This window comes from Centroberyx gerrardi, chromosome 11 (genome assembly GCF_048128805.1).
Source record: "Centroberyx gerrardi isolate f3 chromosome 11, fCenGer3.hap1.cur.20231027, whole genome shotgun sequence".
Lineage (NCBI taxonomy): Eukaryota > Metazoa > Chordata > Actinopteri > Beryciformes > Berycidae > Centroberyx > Centroberyx gerrardi.
This window is the reverse complement of record NC_136007.1, coordinates 19,603,676-19,630,036: the sequence shown is the minus strand read 5'-3', so window position 1 is coordinate 19,630,036 and position 26,361 is coordinate 19,603,676. Positions and strand designations below refer to the sequence as shown.

The following is a 26,361-nucleotide window of genomic DNA, read 5'->3' as shown; positions in this document are numbered from 1 at the left end:
AAATAAGAAAATCCTGAACGTAGTATCCAATAAAATCAGCAGAAAGGTAACTATACAGTACACCATAGGAAATAATCCAAACACTGATATGAGTTTATACTATAATCCAATCAATCCTCTAAATCAAAATGTAAGAGTTCAGTAGAATATTGACACTAGATAAATTCTCTTTTTTGGCATTATTTAGCAGCTTATATAAATGTCTTTGAAATGATGGCTTTTTGTGTGATTATATGTACATAGATATGTGCACGTGTACAAGTCAAATCTCTTTTTTGGCTTGCTATGTGCACTCTCAAATTCTACCAAAATAGTAGCTTTGTTAAGTGAGACTGAGAAAATATATCTCTTTAGATAATGAGATAGTGCTTTACATTTCAAAGGAGGAGGCTTCAATGAGAAAGATTTTCACTGAAACCGATTAGACGATGACTAGAAGCGTGAGGTCATTCAGATATAAGGCCATTAAATGTCAAAGTTCATGCTGTGAGGTATGTACTTACCTCCCTCTGACTTATCTCCAAAAAATCAATACACAAAAAAGTCACAAGAACTATTTACAGCAGAGGCAGACCTACGCAAAGTTATCTATAGTTAAACTGTACCAGAAACACTTTAGATGCAAGTCATAACACATTCACAATACCTGAACAAGATCTTCATAAAAGCTACATGGTGCACTAATGAATGCTGACTTGGCTCTTACGTCAGCTTCCGTAAGGCAAACATGGGAGATGTTGCTGAGTAGACATTAGCTAGCTAAACTGTGCTGCTATGTAGCTAACCTGTTTTCTAATCCACATAGCTGACAGTGACTGACATAAGGACCTAGGATCAGTATCGCACTAGCTAGCTACATTAGTTAGCTAGACCAACTAGCCAGCCATCATAATCTTAAGATAACATAAAATCAATCAAATCGGCAGTAGCAGAGTCATAATTGATTTGAGGGACGTTTAACAGTCCTGCCTAGTATTAGCAGACCATTCCACATCTTTGCTAAAAATTACATGGATGTTTAACAAATACCTTATGAAAGCTTGCTTAAAAGGTTCAATCAGTATTCAAGAACATGGTACAAAGCTGCTATGCAGCTCCTGCTCAGGTGTTATGAATGTGTTATGAACCAGATTTCAAATAAGGTGTTACCCTTATATCAAATGCACCACATTTAGTATGAAAATTTAGCTTTTATATGCGAAATGTCTTTCGACTTAAATTTACTGAGGAAAGATTACTATTGTCGACTTAGTGATGTAAAATCAAAAAGCCAGATTTCACTTACCAGAGACATTTCAAAAAAGATGAACTCCTGAGGGCATGATATGTCGCACATACAGCAACATCAAACAAGTGCCTAGATTTGCCATCTAAGTCCTTACTTAAGTATCTCTGGCTTAAGCTGTCACAATTATAGGTGACATCACATTGCTGTCTAAGACGATACTATACCTGTTGAATCCCTTATCACGTTAATTTTGAAATGTTTAATAAGATTAATGGCAAGACCTCAGCTTCGTAACAATGACAGCGGCAAGTTGCTGTGGATCTGTCAAGTGAGGGTTCTTCTCCATGACTGAGTGGACAACGTAAGCAGGGAAGATGTTGCAAAGGTTCCGATATGTTTGATACTGGTGGTCTGGGATGACATGCCGCTCTTGATGTTCAGCTGCAGATGGGGTCTCCCATGGCGAGTTCCAAATTTGCTCCATTTTGTCAGGCATGCTGCGGACCATCACCCGCTCACAACACGGCATCAGGCTGTTACTCAGTAGGTATGAATGATATCCATAGGATTCATTACCACAAGGCAGAGGGTCCCAGCTTGCATGCTGCTCACGGCACAGTGGAGGTCGCCTCTGTCTCATCGGGTTGCTATCATATAGCCTTGAATCTGATATGCTGTCCATGCGTGTCATGCCAAGAGAGCGGGTGGGCTGTGAGGACAAAGGTGGGAGGACATTCTGAGTTAGGGGATAGTCCCCAGGGCAGCTGGACCTTGCTCCCACTGCAGCGTGCTGGATATGTGGTGCTAGATGAGATGTAGACTGCTTACGTGGGCCCTGCTTGGGCTCCTCAGGTCCATAACTCTGAACCCTGGTCAGTGCCTCATGATGAAACCCATGGGAGAAAGCCTGGATCCTACCCTGTGCAGGAGACTGCTGCTGCCCCTTCATGCTCTCTTCTAAGCTACTTTCCACAGAGCTTGGGTACAGATCCCCATAAGAGGAGAATGAGTCACTGTTCGAATGGCTGAGGCAGGCTTCAGGGCAATGGCTGGGATTTCTCTGATACACACCATGCTCGTGCTGCTCCATGCTACAGAAACTGTCGACATTATGCATGCTGCTCATGCTCATATTTGAAAAATCACTATGCATTGAGTAATATCCATGGTCGCTCACCGAGTCATACTTTGGGAATTGCTCACTGTATGTGACAGAGGCGCCATGACTATTGGTAACTAAAATGGGTGGGTACTGTACACTGGACATGTGCTCCAGAGAACTGTGTGCGAACTGCAGAGAACCTGGCACTGGGCTGCTGGCTGATCTTGTGTTCAAGGCACCAGCTGCATGGCTCTTGGCAGGCTGCATGGTGGGCACGCTGAGAGCAGACACAAGGGAAGGCACAGAATTTGTCTCAGGCTTCCTAACAACAGATAGTGCCTCTTCTGGTTCACAGACCACTGAGCGAATACTGGGGTCGGATTGACGTTTGGGTGCCACACGTTTGGCCTCTGAGCTGCTATCCCCCTTTATAGTTGTTGGTCCAGTGCCGCACTTGGCCAAAGCCCCCTCACTCATTGTCTTCACTGCAGACAACTTGGCAAAGGCCCGCAGTTCATCAGCCACTGACCGCTGTGGCTGGTTGACACGCTCTGGATGATAGTACTTGCATTTATGTCCATATGTGCACTTTTTCCCTGTTTAAACAAAGAGCAAAACAGATAACATAAGTAAAAATAAAAACTTAAATTACATAAAAAAAAAAAACAAGACATTGTTTAGAAAACTTACCATAGGGGCAAGGTTGTTTTTTGTGCTCTGGAACGACAGGACGCTTGCGGAGGAAATTCTCTAAGCTTGGACCATGTCTTCCTAATGGATCATCAGGCGGCATGAATCTAGAAGTCATTTTCAATTGCCATTATTAAACGTCAACCTCTTAATGCAAACATAATGGTTAACTCTGACATCAAAAGGAATTAAAAACCTGTTTCCCTACATTCTACATACAATGATTGTGTATATCACATAAAATACAGTATTAAAATATTTTTCAATGAAATACCATTTGTGTTGCTAACAAAAATTTATATAAAAAAAAACATACTTTGGATTATGGTGGGAACACAAGTAATCAAGTAGCTTTTTATTCAAGCAAGACCTAATCCTTAAGAATCTATGGGTGTACCCATACGGTGATAAAATCCTAGAGTGGGTTTTTAAGATAATTTGACTGCCATAAGAATACATCTTGGTTGCTTACTTGTCATTGACAAATGAGTACATAAGGAGACGCTCCTCAATGAATTTCTTCCACTCTGGCTTCTCATTTTGCAAGTCCCTGTAGTTGTCATTTGAAACAATAATTCCATCAGAATCACAGGCCAGCTTCACTATGAAGCGATCATCGTAGCACACCACTCTCCTGCCTTGAACTCTCCTAGATGGGGTGAATACCAGTATCTTCTCTTTTTCCAGCTTGCGTAAAATTTCTTGATCTGTAAGAGATATTTCAAATAAGTTTTAGTATTACTATTACACATTTCATCAGCAACTCATAATTCCATTCCATCCACTCACATTCCTGTGAGTGTGATTACATAGGCATAAAATACTGTATGTAGGCTATGGTCTACAGTGATTTCATGGAGTTTAGAATTAAGCCTACAGGCTAGCCTACATAAATGACTTACTTGACTTAAGCCCTTTGCTCCTCTAGGGAGCATAGGCCATTGACAAATGTCCTCCACTTCACTCGAGCCTACATAAATGCTCTCAAGTAAAAATCTATCCTTGAAATTTAGTAACTCAAAAACGTTTAGTCTAAAATCTGGGAACCTATCATTAGGCAAGTCAGGTTTGTTCATTTATATAGCCCTTTAATCACAAGCATGTCTCAAAGGACTTTACAGAGAATGAGCCTAACTAGATCTAACTGATCAACAATCAACCATAGAACAGAATGATATAGGACAAAAGCAGATTTTGGCAAAACATAACAGCCTACCTATTCTACATAGCCTAACCTACCTGGTACCACCAGCCTTAGACCCTCGAGACATACAAGGAAAAACTTCCAAGGGCCTTCCATTTAGCATGTGATATTCTTGCAAGTAAATAATCCTGGCTGCCATGTCACTTATTGTTGATGATGTCTTCTTAAACTTTATTTGGTCTGGGGGATGGCAGTGTGAAAGTACTCCCGTGTTTCCTACAACAAAGCTGCTACGAAGGAGATAATGAAGCAGCTTCTTTAGTTTCCAACAGTATTGGTACGGTCGGCAAGATGGCGGGGCAATCAGTTTCTGGGTCACGAAGGAAAGGACGAGGTCGTGAAGGAAAGGAGGAAGCATTTCTAGGGTAGTGGGATGCCTTAAGCTCTGCCCACAAATGCCTAGTTCACCTGGTAGTTTTAATGTGGAGTTTGCCACAAACCCTTGGCATCCTTACTCTACAGGGTGTAGTCTAGGTTTCCAACCCCCCTGCTGCACCTCCACTGTCAACTCAATATGCCTAAGTATTTTCCTTTTATAAATCTCATCTACCGCATCCTCCCATCGTACTTTAAACTCAATAAAATACACTATCCTTTGACCACAGCACCAAGTCTGGCTTGTAGTAGTAGGGCTCACTATTTCCAGCGTGATTATGTTGACCCAAATCTACTGCCATTTGCCATTTTCTGCCAGCCCTTAGCTGACCAACAATATGCCTGCCCAAAATACTTCACACCTAGTCTTTTCCCGCTCACAGACAAAACTAATTGTAATATCTTCCTTCTTATCAGATGACAAATTCATTTCCAATTATTTGCTCTCAATTGCTGCTGCTAGACACAACATTTGTTACTTATGCTCATGTGTCATTTGACAGTAACTGAATAAGGGCTTTTTATTTTACTAATAGAGAATGGGCTCATCTGTTCTTTAAGTAGCCTTATTGTGTGTAATTTTAAAATTGCCAGGACCGCGGCTCAGAGAGACTATCGTTTCATTTTGCTCCTCTCTGAACAGAGCATTTTGAAAGTGATTGTTGTATTTGTTCGCTACTGTCGACTGTTAATAAACAACACTGACAGCTCACATATATTAATTTCCATTTTTGCTCAGCTGATACAGTAGGCACTACAATACTCGATCTTTACACTCTGTCACACACACACAAACACATATAAAGTTGGAATTACAAATTCCCCATTCTGGCCACAAGGTGTCCTGCTTGCCCTATGCCTAGCCTTAAAAACAGCTTGGGGAAAAATGTTGTTGAAAATGTTTACACATGTATTATAGAATATCTCACCACAGAGAACTAAATCGTAGGGCATGAGAAATGTTTATTCAGATTTATAGACAGAGCTTTTGATGTTGACTGACAGTATTCTAAGTTTGGGCAGTCATTGCACACTGAAATAAAATGAAAGATGAGCATGCTATGGTTTTCACACCTTGTGAATATGGACAGCTACTGGCAAATCTGTGAAAAACACTTAATTAAAACATTTCCATAATGGAAGCCTCACAAACCCAGAAAGAGTGTACGAGGCCCTAGATGCTTGGATTAGCTATGGTGATCCCTAATGAAGAGGTATTTAAATGTCGTCACATGATCATTTTTACCATCAGAATGTGGTCCTAGCTTATTAACATTTACTCTAATGTAGCCCCTCCTTTCTGAATATTACATGACTCATGTCAGAGAGCAGGCTCTCGGGCAAACTTTATGGACATACTTTAACTGTGAGCCCCTCAGTCACAGTGAGCCCCTCTCTGACAACTGGATTATGATCATGTTGTTAAAGTGTTGATTAATCCATTGCAACTAAAAACACAAGTGCATTTTACTTTAGTGTTAACAAATTGATGCAAGTTTATTTTATAGTCCCAAAATACATATGCAACCAGGTGTTCAGCTGTTGCACACTCTGCCGTTGAATAAAAAGTTCAGACATTTCAGCCTGACAAATATTCAATTCAATAAACCACCATGTAATGAAAGCAATGGTGGACTGACACAATCACAGATTGGGGCTTTAAGAATACATCTGTGTATAAACTGAAATACTCAAAAAAGAAAATATTAGGACATATAGGCTAGCCTTCACCAACATAAGCAACGCGGCTGATGTTTATTTTTCTTCCAATATCTCTTCCTCAATTAGAATATAGAATTATATTACTCTAATTTGACATTATTTACAATTTTGCAATTATTTAAACCTACATTACTACCAACCGACATATAGTATAGTATAATATGTAGGCCCAATTAAACAATTCCTCTACCCTAGAATCGGCAGGACCATTGCTCATTGGACATGAAGCTAAATGACAGCTGTGCTGCCCGGGTTTCATTTACTTTCACTTTGAACGTCAACTCCTGCTGACAAAAATGAAATGTTTTCGCTCGTTTAAAATACATCAAACAAAGGAATTATTGAGATGCATCCTGCCAAATATAGTGCACTGTACTTGTGTTAAATTGACTCAATTGAGGATAATCTGACAGCAGAGATGTTGAAAACTGCAGTGATAGGCCAACAAGTTTATACCTTATACTGCAACTGCGGTGGGATAATGAGTTCAAATCAATCTCTACCATTCATATCAATTTCTCAAAGATGTAGCAAACATTGTTTGGTAGATACGGAATTTGGATAAACTATGCTCTTTAATCGTCTGGCTAGGTTACTGTCATTTAGCTAAGGGACTTATTTATTCTTTATATTTTCTTTCATTGGTTTCATAGGAATCGATATGTTTGCTTATCTATCTATTAATTCATTTATTTAGGGTGTCAGCATAAGAATGAGCAAATACAAGAATGAGCACTGATAACACTGTGGTCAGTTCTTTACGTTTTGGATCCTAGTCACAGTCTTAATAGACAGGTGTGTGGGTGCCTGTGTGCGTGCAAATCCAGTCACAGGTAAACATAAGCCCTGTGAGACACATGTGCACCGTTACTGGAAAATAAATCCTAGGAGAAACACTGGATGACGTCCTTTTTAGTAGTATCAGGACTAGGGATGTCAATGGTCAACCGTTAATCGGTTAACCCGCCGAGAATATTTTTGACTGGTTACGCATGCCGGTCTATAGGTTAATTCAGTCTTGCCAACTTGGCGACTTTGTCACTAGACTTAGCGACTTTTCAGACCCCCCTGGCGACTTTATTTCTCAAAAGCGACTAGCGACAAATCTGGCGACTTCTTCTGACCATGGGAAGCAGTGTTAATGTGTTGAATCCCAAAGCATTTGGCAATAAATTGGTTCGGCTGATGCCGGTTTTCTCTACTTGCTCGTCTAATCCAGAGAGGTCTGATGGTCACAGCGCTTCCCACACACAGCGTAGCTCCCTCCCTCCGCTGAGAGCAGGGACTGTAGGATAGGGTCCACTTGTAATTACTAACCGGTTAACCGGTTAGTTACCGGTTAATGGGTGTCGGCCTATCGAAAGCAAAATTAACCGAAACTGACATCCCTAATCAGGACTCATTATTGTAATAGACTGCAGTGGTTTGTTTGAACTATTTTTTCTGCAACACCAATATTGAATATTCCATTTTATAATTGATAAAAATATATTCCTGTCTCTTTCTGTATTTCTGTTACTTATGGAGGAAATCTGTTATATATACACACACTGACACAACAAGCCTTCAACGTTCACAATTTTAAAAAGAAATGCACTGATAAGTGTAACCAGCTAACCAGAATCAGCAATCAGAGAGTACCAAGATGATGAGGTTGTGAGTGGTGTGAGGACAGAGCAAGAACCTAAAAACAAAGTTAGCTTTACTACCTGTGATAAGGGCATCCGGCCTTGACTGCTCCTTTCTCCAGGCTGGGACAAACACAGTGATGTCTTTATGTCCTTTCTCCAGGAACCATTCAACAGCCAATTGTATACCACGGCAAGAGAACACCTCTTTGTTTCCATGGCTACAAAACAAAACACAATGTGGTAAAAGGTCTACTTAAAAGTAATGAAAGAACATCCATTAGAGGAAAATGTTTAAGAACACTCAGTGCATTCTGTATGAAGCACAAACCGCTTAAGTATGACTGTGCATGTTTGTTAGTGTCTTACCTCATTGCCACATTTGAGCCATCAATGACAATGGGCCTGAGGTTATCGAAAGTATCCACAGATTCCTCTTCCACTGACACCTCTGGACTAACAGTCTCTTTAACGCAGGGGGCCCGTGATACCAATGTGGCAGTATTGATGCTAGCTTGAATTTCAGGCTCCATCTTGTTACCAAGCCTTACCAACTCAGCAAGAACATCATTAATAAGAGCGGCAGCCCCCAGCTTGTTGAGCACTGTCTCCACCTGCTCTCCTGAGTAGCCCAACTTCAAGGCAAATTCCATCTTTGTCTGGTACTCCCTGTCACTGGTATGCTTGATCCCTGGTCCAGCATTGGTTTCATCAACACGAAACTCTTGCACAGTGCTACTCTGGGAAAAGCTGGGCCGGTCAAGGCATGGAGAGCGACATAGTTGTCGATGGGGTTTTGTGACGACCAAGGGCTCCCTCCTCTTACAGCTGCTGCTGCTCACCTGCAACCTCTGGCGTTGCTGCTCTTCTGACTCACTTTCGGAGCTGCTCCCATCCTCTGACTCGCCACTGGCATGCTGGGCCTCACTTGAGTCAATGTCCTCCTCCCTGCATGGGCGTTTTTCCATTTTGAGCTTCTCCACCATGGACCATGCTGTCATCACGTTTGCCTCGTCACCAGAGATTTCCACCACATGCTTCCTCACCTCCACCGCAACCCAGGAATCATATTCAGTGCTGGACTTTAGCACTACAAGCTCTTTGTGTAGGGCCAAAGTACTATGGTCTCCCCTATGTGAGCAGGCAAAATCAAAGACACTATTTAATCCTGAAAGAGAACAAAAACATAAAGGGAGGATTCAATTAGTTATATCGGTGTAACTTCAACGAAACCATCTGTAACAGAAAGGCTCAATTAAACCAGAAAAGACTTTTGAAAGAAATTATTTGCTTCTGAAGTATTCAACGTTAACAATTGTTCAACTGTCCGGGATGAGTGGAAAAATTATTCGGACAAATGGCACATATTAGTCACTTGCCCAAAGTGACAAGTAAAAGACAAAAAAACACACACAAAACAAAACGGGCAGGAGACGAACAAACAATGCACTACTCTGTGTGCTCGGTTGTGCACTTCAGGGGTAAAAGGGCTTACTGAAGTTCCTTGATGACATTTAGACATTTGTATATTTTTTGGCCAACATCGATCATTTTTTAATATGGACTAAAGTTTCAAACAAATAATTATATAGCATTGAGTTCTTGTGGAGAGTTAAGAGGATGCTGAGCTAAAGGACTGATCACCCCAATCTATGTGTCCTGATCTGTGCTTGTGTTTCTGTGCCTGGCTTTTAGTCTGTTGTCTAGTCTGTAGTCTTTCTAGTCAAACTGGTTGGTTTAATGGTATGCAATCTATTTATATTGCAGTTCTGGTCCTAATCTTTATTGTTAACAAGTTACAAAAAATAATGCATAAACGGACAAGGTGCTTACCATAAGCAGTTAAGAAAAAGTTTAAAAAAGAATGATAAAGATGATACAGAAAAAAATCTATATTTCTATTCAGTTTAGTTATACCTCTAAGTATTATGGTCTTAACACATTTACATTAGATATGTTTTCTGTAATTCTTGTTAGTTGCACTCAAAGTAGATATCCTGTTAAAAAAGGGATTAGGACTATCTTCATACAGAACGTGTTCATGTACTGCAGGCCACTCTCACAGGCTATGAATTCAATATCTACAATCTCAGCCAGACACATATGGGATGAGTGAATAAATTGAGATAAATTCAGACACAGTGTGTGTTGTACAGTGAATCATTGCGCCTCCTGGCGTCTGACAGAGAAAATAATCTGAATTTAACATAATTCCTTAGGGAACAAAGCTGTTGTATGGTGATGCAATGCAGGTCTTCTGGTGAGCCTGCAGTATAAAAGGTACTATATTGTCAACAGCTTCTATTGTAAATTTTCACTTGGGGGCATTTGTAATCAAAATAGCCTTAATAATAGTTGCATTTATGATCGGAAACCCTAGGCTATACTTGCCCCCAGTCTTGCAGAGTAAAATACAACCATTCTAGCTTCAAGAGGCGCAGCCCATGATATGCGTTGCCTAGCAACAGGGCCCTGTCATCAGCTAACTCCTTTTTACCAGTCACGACTAACACAAACACAGCTCATCATCTCTCTTTAGGCAGCCAGTAAATGCAGAACATTTAGGGCTATACTACAACTCTACACTAAAACTCTTGAGGCAGGATATTATGCAATGCAAAATTACATTACTTCAGCTTCTAACAGTATTGACCATCGAACAAAAACACACAAACAGAAAAAATGGATTCTGACTTAGATTCTTTTATATGTCTAGTTTAAGATGATTCCCTTATTAGAATGCTATTCAAACAAATGGATTGATTTAGTATGATGGCACTAATATGCCAATACCCTCAACAAATAATACAAAGTATTGACAATGAAACTGAAAGCTGACTGTATTTTAAGAGTCAGTCTAAGGCTGCAAATGTATACATTTGAATCTCAGTTTTTTTGTAGGTTTATCACATCAGCGGTGCATGTTGTCTCAGTATTGATCAGAGCTGGCAAGGATGCAGACCTCTACAACATTACTTGTGACAAACTGAGCTTTGAATATTGTAAACAAAGGGGGATGTTGTGGCACTGTTGTGGAACTTCTAGGATTAGTGACAAGCCATCTGCAGAAACTGTACATATGCTCACATAGCCCACTGCCATTTTCAAGACATTTTATGACATCAGTAAATGTTTGAGGGAGCAGAGCTCGTCCAATCCTTTCCCCTCCACCTCCAGATTCACAGGCTTAGACACAGCAAGGCCTCAAGACTATCTTTGCACATGCACAGGCTCGTGTAGCTCTGTTTCATAGCAACAAGTGAAGCAGGTCCCTCAAGCCCTCTTTACAAAGCTGACCCTACAAAAATCCAGTATGGAGCAGGGATAAATTGCACTATAATCAGTTCTTGTTATATTTGTCGTTTGGCTAGCTAAACATCTTGAAATTAAGACGACCAACTGTTGAGTTATGGGCAGTCACCATATAAACGATCCAGAAGAGATCCAAATGGAGTGCACAGCTGATGGAGTGGCGAATAATGGTTACGCCATGCACCATTAGCATTTTTGAATTATTTTACTTTACACAGATGATTAATCAGGTCATTTTTATTAGGTTGAAAGGTGGGTCTCACCAGTTTGTTATCTTAACACAGAGATTGAAGCTCCATCAGCTAAGAGATGCCAGCTTATCATCTTAATGCAGAGATTGAAACTCCAAAGCTGTAAAGACAGCTCTGGATGCTTAGCCACCGCTTTGAAGAAGCTCTATCACTTTGAAGCTACAAAATTGATATGCTCCTGAACAGTGGCTCCTACAACACCTGAATAGGGTGTTCTGCACCACCCATCCAGGGGAAGAGACATTATTTTTAGTTACCACCAGCTACAGTGGGTGCTGGATTGAAAACTTCTATCTCCTAAAAATGGTTGTTATAACGTTTAAGTGACCAATAGAGTGGAAATAAACTTTGATGGGCATTGCCAGCAGCTCCTTAACTTGCTGGCTAATGTTGTCCCAGTCAGTATTTCCAACCCTTAATCGGAGCCTTTTTGCAAATACTCAATATTGACTCCACCAATTTATTGTGCTTTAGTTCGCAAGACCTTCAACTGTTGAGTGATCATGAGACTCACACAAGCTTTGTACACACAGAACTGCCTGTGCTATGGCAGATGGCCCATCATCCAGTATGTTTTGTCTAACAGGGTAACATGCACAGGCTAGATTTCTCAATAGGTCTACCTTATATAGCACAGAGGATAGGCATTTCTGCAGATTGAGTGACCTAATTAGGTAGCAAGCTAGTAGAATGTAGCATTTGAATGTGAGCTCAAACACGCAAACATAAATGGGAAGATTATACATTCTTGGCCATGAAGATGCTCCAGCATAATCATGTAAAGTTGTGGAAATTGCATAACCAAAGACATAGAACCCTGGTTAGAATAACAAAGCCTAACCTAGGTTGATGAACTTGTTAAAATATGCTTGCAAGTTTGTCAGTTTCTTGACTTAGGCTATATCCATAGTGCTAATGGCACTATGCTACCATCTCAGTTTAGCTTCATTAGACCAGTAACGCATCTCAATTAGGCCTATTACAATGGAAAGTTTGAATGTTCGCCTGGATCGTAACCATTAAGTGATGAGAACATAGACACCAAAATCATCCATGTGTCCCTGGTAGATGATTTGCTCCAGTGCTTCATGCCAACGCTTGAGCTTAAACTACATTGAGTGATCATATGCAACTAGCAATAAACAAAGAAAGACAACTGATGTTTTAGTAATAAAATGTTGTTAGTGTTTGTTATCATATGGCCTACATTCAGTAACTCTATATAACTAATGTAGCCACAGTTTACTTTTTGAATTAGGCTATTTTAAGTGAGCAGTAGGGTTGAGCAACTGGACGAATACATCGGGATCAGCGGTGGACTGAATCCACCATGGTAGAAATTCCCTTGCCGATTACCTTGATATTTGGAATATAAAATGTAGCCTACGGTAAGACTCATGGTTTCCCAAAGCACCTGACAAGCATAGATAGCTGCCTTGACAAAAGAATAAGCGGGCTTGACTGTAATACCCTAAAACAATCTAAAACTTAATTATATGTGTTCATTCTTATTGAGACCAAAGTCATGTTGAACACAGGGTCTAACCGCAACATTAGTTGGCCAAAAGTGACAATGCGACCAATCAGGAGCATATCATTTAGGAAGAGAGCATCAAATCGTTTGAGTAAAGTTAACCATTACAACTTAAGCCAATGTTCAAATGCAATGCAACCTAATATTATTTACTTTATTTAGCCGTGCATTAAACCGAACTCGTCGATAAAAAGCATGAAGTGTGCATGTTATTTAGGTTAGCCAGTCACTACCACCTTAGCACATTTCCTGTGTGTAGCACACTTCCGCTGGCACTGAAATGGGAAAGCAAGGGAATAAATGATGCTCAAGTTGATTTCAAATTCGATACTTGTTCATCAGGTTTTTTAACTGTGAGAACGTACAATTATTTAAAATGTCAAAATGTGATTCCTTGTGCATTTAAAAGCTACGTTTCAAATCAAATCATCACGCCTAGCCTACACCGTGTGTGTGTGTGTCCATCAATCACCACATCCACCGCCCTCTCCCTTCCCATTGCCGATATACTGTATACGTGATGACAACTGGTTCACAGGATGTTCACTCGCCCAACCCTACTGGGCAACCACATATTCATTGACTGGGCAGTGATTTTTAACTGTATTTTTAGCAGTCTCGCATCACTCACCAAATTAGGTTTTACAGTAGACACACCACATTCACTTCCTATGGAAACAAGACAAGTCACGCTCAAAGTCTTGCAGGAGGAGAGACCTTCCGACAGGGAAAGCAATCCCTGGTAGTTCAAAACAGTACACAGAGCTGCCAGACTTGGCCGCATATAATTTAAAATTACTTAACATTTAGCTTTGAAGTTGCAACAAGTTCTCGTTTTCTCACATTCACCTTTAATCACTCAACATAGTGTTTGCTTAAGTGTTAGCATACATGGATGATTACGGTGTCTATGTTCTCATCACTTAGGCTAAAATGTGTAAATTCAACAATGGGTTAGGGTTAGGCCCAATCTCCCAAAAACATGGGATGCAGGCCTGGAACCAAAAGTACAGAAATCAAAGCTATTTTACCCCAAAAGTCATGAACAGTGCAAAAGAAATGTCATTACATAGATGTGTGGCCGATGACACATTGATGATCACATTCGTTAAATGTTTAAAAAAAAAAAAAAAAGTTTAGGCTACTCTTGGTGGGTGTTTCCCCATTTTCACCCAAAATGTCCTATAATTGTCTATTACCCCCACTAAATGAAATGAATTGAGGTCAAATGAGCTTTTCTCACGTTTTCCCTCAAAGCCTTAGTTACAGCCTGAGGACCAGATGGAGCATTTTTACAACCACAGAACCCAAAAAATTCAACTTGGGGACACACAGAGCGCACGTCTACACACAACAACTGAAGCTGCAAAGGAGAAAGGTGAGCAAAGTTTTGTTACTCATAACAAACATGTTGACCAGTAATGTAGGTTTTCTGTTAGCAAGCGAACACACTGCATATAGGTGTTATGCTTTTTAGGCCTGGCTATATTCTATATGAATGAATGAATGAATGAATGAATGAGGGAAGGGTGGACTGCATGCAGTCAACATCAACATAATCAAACAGTTTCTACACATTCAATAAACTTCATGGATTTGATCCTGCTCCACAACTTATGTTTCATGTCGTGCCCACCATCCCCATCTTTCCCGTCCCCCACTGTATACAATCTATACACTGTATATAGTGTATTCTATTTTATAAAGTAGAATTGTCTTTAAAATGATAAACATCACATAAAGCTCTAAATGACCTTTGATCTACTGGTGTATGTTTTTACTTAACCAACTTTCCTTCTCACTAATTTGTTTGATGAATTTTAAGTAGACTAAGTTATGCATTTACAGACTTCAATTCAATCGACTGTATGTAAACCTAAACGCAATTCAATACTGAGGAAATTATTGGTTTGGCAGGAAGATGCTAAACTAGGAAAATTAAGGAAGAGAGATGCTTGGATTGTGTGTATTCTTCCTCTTCCTCTCATAACCGGTCAGCTTAGCTTATAATTGTCAACTTTTCTTAACTACAAACTCCATGAAAGCGCAACCAATTTAAACCTGATTGAACTATTGCATCAATCCTATGATGACAATGTCTATAAAGGATACCTCATTTACTGTTATTTGATTTAGCTCAGTTAGCTAACTTGGTTATATATTGCATCCATCAGCTGGCTAGTGGACAAGTCGACACAAAATAATGAACTGAAGTACCGGTTAACCTTAGCAACAGCATCATGAGTTGATAGGCGTGAAATGAGGAAGGTTAAACAAAATGACAGCGAAAGTGATCTCATGCATATAATACACTTTTTCGGTTATAACATTTGTCCTGCCCACGACGTCATCCTTGTGATTGAGTTTGAGTAGAGATAATTGGTTTGACACCCCAAGGCCCTGGATAACAGTTGGCAAACGCTAGCAAGCAAATTTACTTAGCAAGATGCATAGTCAACAGTTTAGCGATAAACTAACCGACCTGAGTCTGTTGTCTTGTTTTACGCGCTGGTTAGCGATTAGACAGCGGTTAGATAGCTGGTATAGCGAGCTAACGTTAGCTACCAAGCTTTTCAGGCCATCCGGCCTCTACTAAGTTAACGGTAGCAAGCTAGCTAGGTATTTAGCTACTGGCTAAGGCTAACATAATATAGCCCACTCTGGTTCCAGAGGGTAACTTCAACGTCAAGGAAGCTTTAGCTTTAGCTGCTTAGCGTGTGCTAACGCTGTTTGCCGGAACAGTACAGTAACTTGAGATAAAGTTAACGTTCATTGAAGATTTCAGATCGAGGAGATATCGTATCTGTAGATACAGCGTTAGCTACCGAATATGCACATAAATCACAGCCATAGTTGTGACTTCAAACGGTGCTTATCTCACCTTGTTGCTGTCATCCTCCTCGCCTACCGCGACACACACTAAATGTTAGACTACTGTACTGAGAATGCTGCCATTGGCGCTGTCGCAGTTTGGTTAGGGTTGCCAGATAACGCGAGGGAAACAAGCAACCTAAGCTGTGAAAAGACGCCCCAATCAAACGCCGTTACAAACTATATTCTTTTCCCCACGACTGAACAGGGACAGGATCAACGTAGGCCTTTTATGACGCTTGCTGTGTTCTTTGTATTGATATAGTGTGAGAACTGTCATTATCTCATACCTCAACACTGAAAATAAGGGGAAATACCCAACACATTGAGCCCACAAAGACGCAACTTTCCATAGTAGCTTACTTTTAGGATTGGAATTCGTATATTATATTGATTCAACTTATTGATTCTAAACACCAATTATTACTATGGCATTTTTGTAAGAAACACAATCTTTAGAAACAACTGTTTTGACTACCCTTGTAATCAGTATTGTATATTTTATATAGGCCTATAACAAGTAGTCCTACTGTGTTCTATCCAATCTTTTAAGTGGCTATTGCTTTAATGGAAAAAGAGATGGTACACACTTCTGCTACAATACAAACATAATTGTTCAACCACATGGTTACAGAGTTTGGGAGCAATCATGTTCAAAATCCATTACCTGTATGGTGGTGTATGGTGTAATAAAGGCTCCAAAGATTTGGCAAATTGTGTTTTGTCATGTTTATTTCAGTGTAAGGCAGTCTTCTACTCAGACAAAACAGTAACAACAGATCTTCCAGGGGTATCACCTAACATAACTTTGAGACAATGGAAAAAAGAACATAAAAAATTTAAAAAACAAGAAAAAAAAACAGAACCAAACAATATTACCAATGTGTAATGGCAGTTCTGAATACATTGTTGAGAATACAAATAGTTGAGAATATAAATACAAATTCTGTGACATTTGTACAATATTACGCTATAAAAAACTACAAGTATATCTTCATCTGACAACCAAAGACATTACCTCTGACCAATAAAACATTGGGATCACAAGTAAATGATACATGGTGAAAATAACAGTTTAACTCTTGACATAGCATTGCATTTTCCAAACAAGATCAAATTACTTTTTCGTTCCACAAGCCTGCAGTAACGCAGGTAAACAAAAACGGAGCACATAATTTTAATGAGAATTTTATACTTCACAAGTGGTCAAGCTGTTTGAAAATGCAACCCAAGAAAACAATAACTCTTTCCACAGTAAGGCCAAGTTGGCTTGTCAGGGCATTGGCCAATTCAACATGTTTAAGATGAAGGATGCACAGTTACTCATTTAAATGAAATGGCAGGATTCCTGTTGGAAGCTTTGATGCAAGAACTATCACTGAGATATTTTGATGTAATTTTGATGATGCTTACAAAAAGCCATTTGTGAAATTATGTCAGCACATTATGAATTAAACTTGTTGATTTCACACTACAATAACAGTCTAATGCAGTTCAGCTATACTCCATGCTGAAAAGCATCAGGAGGCAAAACCTTATAGTTTGGGAGGATATTTATATAGTCAACAAAACTAGATTCCATATGTAGAATTTTATTTTATTAATAGTTGCACACATTGTGCCATATTATAAATTAAAAAGGAGATCACAACCATGAATTCCTGCCTGTTGCTACCCAAACCTAAACTGGCATGAAAATAGTCCAGCAAAGAAACTGGCCAAAAAACCCAATTTTTAGCACCATGACAGACCAACAAAAACCTTACTGGAGCAAAGAGTGGCTGTGGATAAGCAGTAAAAACTAAACACACCCTGGCACTTAAAGCTTAAGCACAAATGTGGTTAAGAGGCAACTGGCAAAGTAAGCAAGCCCTGGCTAGCTCCGTTTGGCTGTGCTATGGAAACCGGGCTAATGAATAAATACCTAATAGACAAAGCGTGGCACTACCATCAAAATGCAAATACTGAGGCTACATATGTGATTTCAAAACATTCTAGTGCAATTTAATAGCTTAATGAGATGAAACTGGGAGCACTTTCAATGAGAATAAAAAAAATACATTACTCACTTGAATACTTTCAATAAACTGACATGAATCACGTTCGTGATCTGTGTCAAGCAAACTGTTACTGGGCAAATGCAGAACACCCCTTTTGACTTTCCAATAAGACAGCGTCTGAGACCTATCATACTTGATGCAGCATGATGGCACAGAAACCTAATTCAACAATGATTTCTAAATTCAATGTCCTGCCTATCACAGTGTACAACAACTTTTCAATCCAAGAAATTAGTTGTGCAGGAAAACTTAAGTAACAATCATTTCATCTGATGTAACATACAAGACACTCATTATTGGCACATACAAATATGATCTTAATGCCAACTGTAAGATCGAGATCCATTCAATTAAGGGTTGCCTCTGGGAGTTTGTTGCAAGCCACAGAGCGCGCCATATCCCTGGGTTTTCTTGCTTCACCAATGAAGTCCATTTCATCCTTAGAAGCACCTGTGTTCAGAGGACTTCCAGTATGAGGCATTCCTTGGGTAAGAGTACTACGACTACTTTTACTACATTGATTATATGATTGGGAGTTAACAGCAGTTTTATAAAAAACATCCTCATCTCCACCATCTGATGTTGGAACTGTTCTCACAAATAAATCTTCCCCCATATTTCCAGAAAAAACAATGGTGTTATGAGGTAAACAAGAATCTGATTGCAAAGGAAGGTGACATTGTCTATTACAAAGCTCTGTATTCTGTGAAATGAAATCACAGGACACTCTTTCTGATACATTTGAGGAGAGCAGCTGCAATTTACTGTTTTGAAAATCGCTGCCGGCTGAACTCGAAAATATTTTGTGTTTTACTTGGGTTTGACGGGGACTCTGCACTTTTCCAGTTATTTCCTCGTCTGTCATAGGAAGGCTTAAAGCCATTTCTGACTTTGTTTGCCATGATAAAGACATGATGCTGCTGCCGTCTCTGACCTCTGATGTGGACACACGTACATTCTTTTTATAATAAAGAGGGGACTCTCTTTTAGAGTCCTTTTCAGTTTGAGGACTAGAAACAATAGCAGCCCTGTTCCCTCTGTATTTGTCAGGCATGTTCAACTCCAGGCTTTCGGTGTCCAGGGACCTACTTCTCCTGTCTAGAGACAACGGACTAGGCATGGATTGACTGACTCTTGTAAGGCCGAGGTGCCGTGGGAGACTAGCAATTGCCCATGCGTTACTGAAGAGATTCTGCTCATACAGGTCTAACATTGGATAGTCACATTCAGCAAATGCATCTTTTTGCAGGTAGCTTTCTTCAAATTCCTGATAGGGTGATGCAATGTCCTCCTCCATTTCCATGTGAATTTGCTCATCATATTCACCCTCATTATGCATATCCACTACATCAAAGGTGACAATTGTAGGTAAGGCCTGCATATTCTCGGCAAAGGAAGAATTAGTCTCTAAACCATCCACATTGTTGTGCGAGTTACTCAGCAACTGAGAGTGTTTTGTGTAGTCCACAAGTGCTTGTGAGAAGCAAACTGTTTGCCCATCATCCAAATCATTAGAAATTGTAGAACAAGAATTGATATTTCTGTATGGTAGAGCCACAGGTTTGTTTTCCTCGAGGTGCTGTTCTTCCGGCTCACAAAATGTTTCCGAAGAAAAACTGTCAAAATCTGGGTCGGACGTACTTCCAAATGATATGTTGCCATGTCTTTGCTCACAGTCAGCGTTTATGGTTTTTGTTCTTTTTTCCATGGAGGCAAGCATATTTCCCTTTTCATCAAATACCTCCGGTTTCATACTATTCTTGTTAACTGACGCTTGGGGTTTTGAATTCAAATTGCTGCTTTCATTCAAGCCTTTAGCATGTAGACCTATTGAAAACGGTGCTAACTCTTTGGATTTATTGCACATGCTTGGCATTTCTGTAGAGAGAAAATCTTGATGAACTTGATATAGTTCAGCACCAATTTGCAATCGATTCATTTCGGGAACAAAAGCAGAATCTGTCACATCTACTGACTCACTTAAATACTCACATGGTTCAGAATTGGGCAGCTTTGATTGGTTTTCATAATGTGGACTGATAAGACTCTCATCAGGTGCAAAAAGTTCATACAGGGCATCGCCACTGTAACTATCTCTTGGTAATCTGTCTGTCCTTATTCTGTCAATCTTTTCCTGTCCTTCATCTAGCCCTGGGGTAGCTGAATCATAGTAGCCCTCATCACTATTTGGAACTGACTCTTGATGCTCACTTTGAGGAGTCAACACATCAGCAATCGAAGCAGAAGTGTCTGTGGCGCCAGCTTGCTGTGCACTGTTACTGTTCAATAAGTCCATATGGTGAGAACCTGACAGGTCAGCTGTGTGGTCTGTGTTGCAAGTACAGCAAATGTCCTCTCCAGCTTTATTTCCCCAGAAATCATGGAGACCATCCCCATCTAAATCATCAGGTGAAGCCATTTCTTCACCCCCACCCTGATAAGTAAGATAACAAGAAGTCCTTTTTCCTGCATTTCTATTCCTTTCTCCAGAGACTGTACTCTCTGGGATACTGTCGTCATCTTGATCTGCAATTATGTCCCCACAGCCAGTGAGTGAGTCGAAGCTCTTCAATGATGCAACATCTCCAAAAATCAGGCTGAGCTGATCTGATAAGCCAATAGGTATTTCGCTCTTTATTACAGGCTCGGGCATCATCTGAAGTTTCAGACAAGACTCGCTGTGGGCTCTGGAAGTCTCTTCGTGTTCACTGGAAACCACTGCCACCGTTTTCATTCCCTCCATTTTATCATCAAGCATCTGATCATCAAGAGACTTTGGGCTTCCTTGCTTCTCCGCACTGTTTTCCAGCGCCATTGCATCAACATCAATACATTCAGGAGCAACAGAGATATCACATGTGACATTCGCTAAATCAGGCACGTCAGGTTCAGATAAACTGCCCAGGCACTCTGTGACATATTGGTTAGCGTTGTCCTGGACAACAGGCACCTCTTTCTTACAGAGAGGAGAGGACATTGGAATCATTTCATTTTTTTCCAACCCAACATTTCTATGGTTTCTATGATGCTTAATGCTGTGAAATAGACTCCTCAAACCTTTTCTTTGCCGGGAGAGGGATGAAGATTTCTGATCAGCAATGGGGTGACTACATTCACTGTGAGAGCTATTGTAGAGCTTTCCTGCAGTGTCTTTCTGGCCGTGATACTCAAAATTTCCAGCTGAAGCATACCCACTTCCAAGATTGTCATCATGACTAGCCTTACTAATTCCGTCATGTGTTTTGCTTTTGCTGATTCCTTTTTTGGAAGACCACTTGTTCTGATTTTTACTCCTTCCTCCAAAGAAAGTAGGCAAAATACAAATACTTTTACGAACTCCAAAAAACCTAAGGGCGGTCCTCCGAAATCTCCCTGATGTCTGGGGCTTCACTGCAGCATTTGTCATGTCCGACTGAAGCTCTTCAGCAGCATCGTCAGGGCCACATATGGACAGATGCTCACTGACTGAAGCTGAGTGCTTCGTGTCACTTGCCAGCTCCTCCACCTTGCGAGAAGCCATGGCTACCACACCTAGAAAAGGATGAGCCCAACAGAAGGCATGATAGCTGAATATTCACGATCAGCTGATGGGATGACTGCAGTGAAGTTGTCCTCCATCTGCTATGAGGCCTATATTGAGAAAGTTGAGACAAACATCAATTAAAATTTAACACCAGCCATGTACTAGTACATTTCAGTTGTTCGTCATGTCTACCAACCACTTTGGCAGATAACCAGTCCATCATATGAGTTGTATCATGACAAACAACAGGTGAGAATACAGTTGAGTAAGTGTTGCATTTGCTGAGGATGTGCCTCGTCAAAATGTCCTCATTATGTGCACTCCCCATGTCTGTACAGTCTGCTCTCCACTTGACTGCAGATAGACTTGACCAACAATCAAAGTAATGCAACCATACGTATGCAACAAGTACTAGTCACGAATTTCAGTCTGCTTAAGTAGATGGATTGGAAAGGCCCAGGCAGACCTCCTCTGCTCTTTAAGGTGCACATGGTAAGTATTGACAGAATAAAACTCAAAATGCAGCACTTTGTGGAATAGTAGTATAGGCTAGTATAAACTAATATTCAGAGGTTCCATTCCTTTTGGCAAGTAAAATAACTACACTATGTGGTAAATTTTTGAATTCACTGGCCACTAGGGCTGAGAACTGCAAGACAGCTCCTGATACATTATCATCCAAATATTTGAGTATGGCACAGTAACAACAATGTTGTCTGTAGACTGTCAATTGCACCTAAAAATTAAATTTGACTATGAATTGAATGAAATTAGTCAAATTCGATTGAAATTTGAGTATTAACGATAAAATGTGGATAATGACATGTTTCATATAGAGACGTGAAAGCAGGGTGCAAGGAACACCCAATGTGTTGTAAACAGATATAGCCTAGATTTTACCCAGATATAGGTATCGTTATGGCAGCTTGCAAACCAATATAAGCAGCTAACAGCCAGCTGTATATATCATATCGTCACAATTTCTGGTTAAACTATGCGACAAAAGCATAAATGTTATCAGCCAACATTAGCTGTGCATGGAGAAGATCTTTTGCTTGTTTACATTTAGCAAAGATCAGGCAAGTTGGGAAATGTATTACTGTTAAAGCTTTACACTACTGACTGTTTTAATGACATGACAAGGTAGCTAAAGGACTCAGTTAAACCTATAATGAGAAAGGGGCTGCAATCATACATCATAGTATATTTTGATGTAGGCTACTACATATTATTGAATAAATGAGGATAATATGATTAACAGTAATGGGCTGTCAGTCATTTCTTGTATTTTACGTAACTGTATTATTATTATTATTATTATTATTGTTATCATTATTATTATTATTATTATTATCATTATTATTATTATTATTATTATTATTACCATTATCATTATTATTATTATTTATAAGACAAAGGGCAGCATCATAGGAAAAGTGGTGCAAGGCAGTATCATCTTCTCCTCTGGCCAATGATGCAATTCTTTTTCATAAATTCACAGTCAGAGAGTAAAATAATCATCATCATCAAATCTAAATTATTTTCAACAACCAAAACCGAACCCTAAAAACACAAATCGCTCAGCACTATTACCTTGTCTCCAATGGCCAGGGTGTAGGCTGTCTGGCTCAAAGCCAGTGTCTCCAATGTCTTTGGGACCCAGGCTGGACTACTAACCAGCCAGCAGTGTTTCACAGCCTGGCCCAGTACTACCTGTGGAAAAACACAGGGTGCACTTTGAGTAGAGTTTCTCCACTAGTAACTTCAGTCTGTACACCTACTGTAAGACTAGAACAGTCAAAGGGGCTTCATCTGTTGATTTTAGATCACGTCTTTCATCAGGAGTAAAAAGCTCATGGGGTCAAGCTTTAAGAATAATAAATAAAATCTTAAAATTAATTCTGAAATCAACTGGATGCCAATGCAAGATAGAAACAGAATTTCAGGTGAAATTGTACAATACATTTAGGTTATGTTAGACAAGAGATGTTAAAATCATCTAGCTGATCCATCCAGCTAATAAAGCAACAAGCTAGGGATTGGTATTACATTAGATTTTAACAGGGCGCTATCCCATTGTGCAGTGCCGTCTGCCACAATAAAGAACAGTGATGGAAGGAGGGCCGAACAGACGCCAAAATCTGAGTTTAAATGTGGGCCCAGACGAAAGTTACAGAAGCTTGCTAAATCCCGTCTAACAACTCGCAAACCTGACTTTAAGGAGTGCTATTGTTCCCAAGCAACACCAACTACACTCAACATTAGCACCTCCAAACGATGGTTGGTTAGCTAACTGACTCATAAAGTAAACAAACTTACCAAGCGCAGCCAAAATCTAGCAGCACGGGGCGGGTGTTGATTTCTCAGCCTGGAGGCGAAGTTACCTAACGTTGAGGTTTCTGCTAACGTTAGCTTTTAGCTTTAATTAAACGACAGCGTTACTGCAGTCGGTTAGCGGTCGACTCGGCCCTGGGTGGCTTTAGCCGGATACTGCTTGTTTCTAGCTAATGTTAGTTAGCTAGCTAGGTCGCTTGCTAATAATGTTAACACCAGTGTGAGTTCTACAGTTTTGTGGCTTGTAGTGTGACTTTGACAGGTGCTAGCACAAGGTAAACCACATCGCAGCAAAACGCTGTTGCAGCGATACGCTGACTAACTGAACACGATTTTTATTCATGTGAATAGCTTAGCCATGCATGATTTTCACTCAAGATGTTAACAAAAACACCTACCCAGCGTTTAACTGCTCCTATCAAGTCGTATCGATGATGACTTCCTCTCACGACTGGACCTTCTCAGGTAGAATTTTTCCAATCCCATCTCCCTTCGCCCGTGACTCCAATCTCGGCGCATTTTAGTGACGTCTTTGTGCGGGGTCTTTTTTCCTTTACAAATTACCAGTTTACCAGTGGTTTATGGGTATTTCAACTGACGAGTTTGCTTCCAAAATGTAAAAAAAAAAAAAAAAAAACATACAGGATCAGGCTCCTTTATATGTTATAATTTTTTTCAGCCAAGGACTTGAGTTATTTGCATTTCTTGAAAACGTACTAATTTGATATAATTCTGTGCCATCAGTAGCTATAGGTCTATTGTAAGAGTCAGTGTCACTTTTTTCTAATGGTGTTTTTTTCTAATCTCATTTTGGAAAGCAACTCTTGATCTCTTGAATCCCACTGAATCCTAAAATTCAAATTACTAAATATTCCAGTAATCAGTAGTCATGTGTAGATCTAACAAACAATTCAGAAAGTCATCATCAAACTTCTTTAAGTGACCAGCCAGTGTCCAAATATGATTTGCTTCAGTTTTCCCCATTTGTGTTGTTAATCTTATTACCTCCCCATACCCCATAAATATTTGTCGGGTGGCAGGTATGTTAGACTAATAGTCCTCTCAAGTGTTGTCGTTATTTCGGGGCTTTGGGATTCTAGTATCCAGATCATCTTTTTTTTTTAGCCTATGGTGAAAATAGATGGGGGTTTTGGATTCCGTTTGCTAATCGTTATGTTCTTGAAATGGGTGAAATAGTGTTAGTAGAAATGACATATGATGAAGATATTACATATTGTAACCTGTTACTGAATAAAATATATATATATTTTGCTAACAACCACAGGGCAGATGTTTGTTTGATGTTATCCTCCTTCTAGGTCTATTATCTATGGAAGCCCGTTTCTGCCACCTGTTAAAAAAAATCTGGCACTTTTCCCTTTTTTTCCATCATGAATTGAGATGCTAAGTCATTATTATAAGATGCTAAGTCATAATTATGAGATGCTAAGTCATTATTATGAGATGCTAAGTCATTATTATGAGATAGTATCTCATAATTATGAGATGCTAAGTCATTATTATGAGATGCTAAGTCATATTTATGAGATACTATCATAATTATGAGATACTATCTAATAATTTTGAGATACTAAGTCATAATTATGAGATGCTAAGTCATTATTATGAGATGCTAAGTCATATTTATGAGATACTATCTCATAATTATGAGATGCTAAGTCATTATTATGAGCTACTATCTCATAATAAATCATAATAAATCTCATATTTCTGACCTACACCAGCCACTTTATCAGGTACACCTATCTAGTAGCGGCTGGTCATCTGTTGCTGTAGCCCATTTATCATAGGGCCAACAAATTGTGTGTTCAGATGCCCTTCTGCACTCTACTGTTGTAAAGACTGTTATTGGAGCATTTGTGGCCTTTCTGTTAGCTTGAACCAGTCTGTCCATTCTCCTCTGACCTCTGACCTCTCTCATTAATAAACTGTTTTCAGCCACAGAACTGCAGCTCACTGGATGTTTTTGGTTTATCACACCATTCTCTGTAAACATTAGAGACTGTAGTGCATGAAAATCCCAAGAGGGCAGCTGTTTCTGAGATGCTGAACTACCACGTCTGGCACCAACAATCGCACCAATCAGTCAAACTTTCTTAGATCACGCATCTTGCCCATTCTAATGTTTGGTCAAACAAAAAACTAAACCACTTCACCATGTCTGCATGCTTTATATATTGAGTTGCAGCCACATGATTTCACTGTTTGGAGGAGCCGACTGTTTGTGTTAACAAGTAGGTGTACCTAATAAAGTGGCCCGTGAGTGTCATATTTATAAGATACTATCTCATGATTATGAGATAGTATCTCATAATAATGACTTAGCATCTCATAATTATGACTTAGCATCTCATAATTATGAGATGCTAAGTCATAATATTGAGAAAAAAAATTCAATTCATGATGGAAAAAAAGAGAAAAGTGCCAGATTTTTTTTTAACAGGTGACGGAAACGGGCTTCCATAACCAGGGTGACTTAAATCCCTTTGGCTAGCCAGTAACTTCG

The 26,361-nt window shown here is 39.7% G+C and overlaps 2 protein-coding genes across 3 annotated transcripts; both read right to left on the bottom strand.

The window, feature by feature from the left end:
* Positions 1 to 154: 154 nt before the first annotated feature.
* Positions 155 to 16,000, bottom strand: zc3h12b (zinc finger CCCH-type containing 12B). The gene is made up of 6 exons (XM_071925424.2): positions 15,928 to 16,000; positions 8,319 to 9,117; positions 8,031 to 8,170; positions 3,493 to 3,727; positions 3,021 to 3,127; positions 155 to 2,926 (listed from the first exon to the last, which is right to left on the bottom strand). The coding sequence occupies exons 2-6, from the start codon at positions 8,948 to 8,950 to the stop codon at positions 1,497 to 1,499; spliced, it is 2,544 nt and encodes an 847-aa protein (XP_071781525.1). The 5' UTR covers positions 8,951 to 9,117; positions 15,928 to 16,000; the 3' UTR covers positions 155 to 1,496.
* Positions 16,001 to 16,639: 639 nt separating this feature from the next.
* On the bottom strand, positions 16,640 to 24,302 carry amer1 (APC membrane recruitment protein 1). 2 transcript variants are annotated; one of them, XM_071925410.2, is made up of 2 exons: positions 24,233 to 24,302; positions 16,640 to 21,607 (listed from the first exon to the last, which is right to left on the bottom strand). In XM_071925410.2, the coding sequence occupies exon 2, from the start codon at positions 21,495 to 21,497 to the stop codon at positions 18,324 to 18,326; it is 3,174 nt and encodes a 1,057-aa protein (XP_071781511.2). In that variant the 5' UTR covers positions 21,498 to 21,607; positions 24,233 to 24,302; the 3' UTR covers positions 16,640 to 18,323. The 2 variants fall into 2 exon arrangements, with proteins under 2 accessions (XP_071781511.2, XP_078142988.1); XM_078286862.1 differs by lacking the exon at positions 24,233 to 24,302 and adding an exon at positions 23,094 to 23,153.
* Positions 24,303 to 26,361: the final 2,059 nt, after the last annotated feature.

Excerpts from the sequence above, each read along its gene's own strand:
- zc3h12b (XM_071925424.2), bottom strand. The coding sequence starts at position 8,950 with ATGACAGCATGGTCCATGGTGGAGAAGCTCAAAATGGAAAAACGCCCA. Across the intron at positions 8,171-8,318 it reads GGCTCAAATGTGGCAATGAG|CCATGGAAACAAAGAGGTGT; the intron begins GTAAGACACTAA and ends TTTGTTTTGTAG. Across the intron at positions 2,927-3,020 it reads AAAACAACCTTGCCCCTATG|GGAAAAAGTGCACATATGGA; the intron begins GTAAGTTTTCTA and ends TTGTTTAAACAG.
- amer1 (XM_071925410.2), bottom strand. The coding sequence starts at position 21,497 with ATGGCTTCTCGCAAGGTGGAGGAGCTGGCAAGTGACACGAAGCACTCA.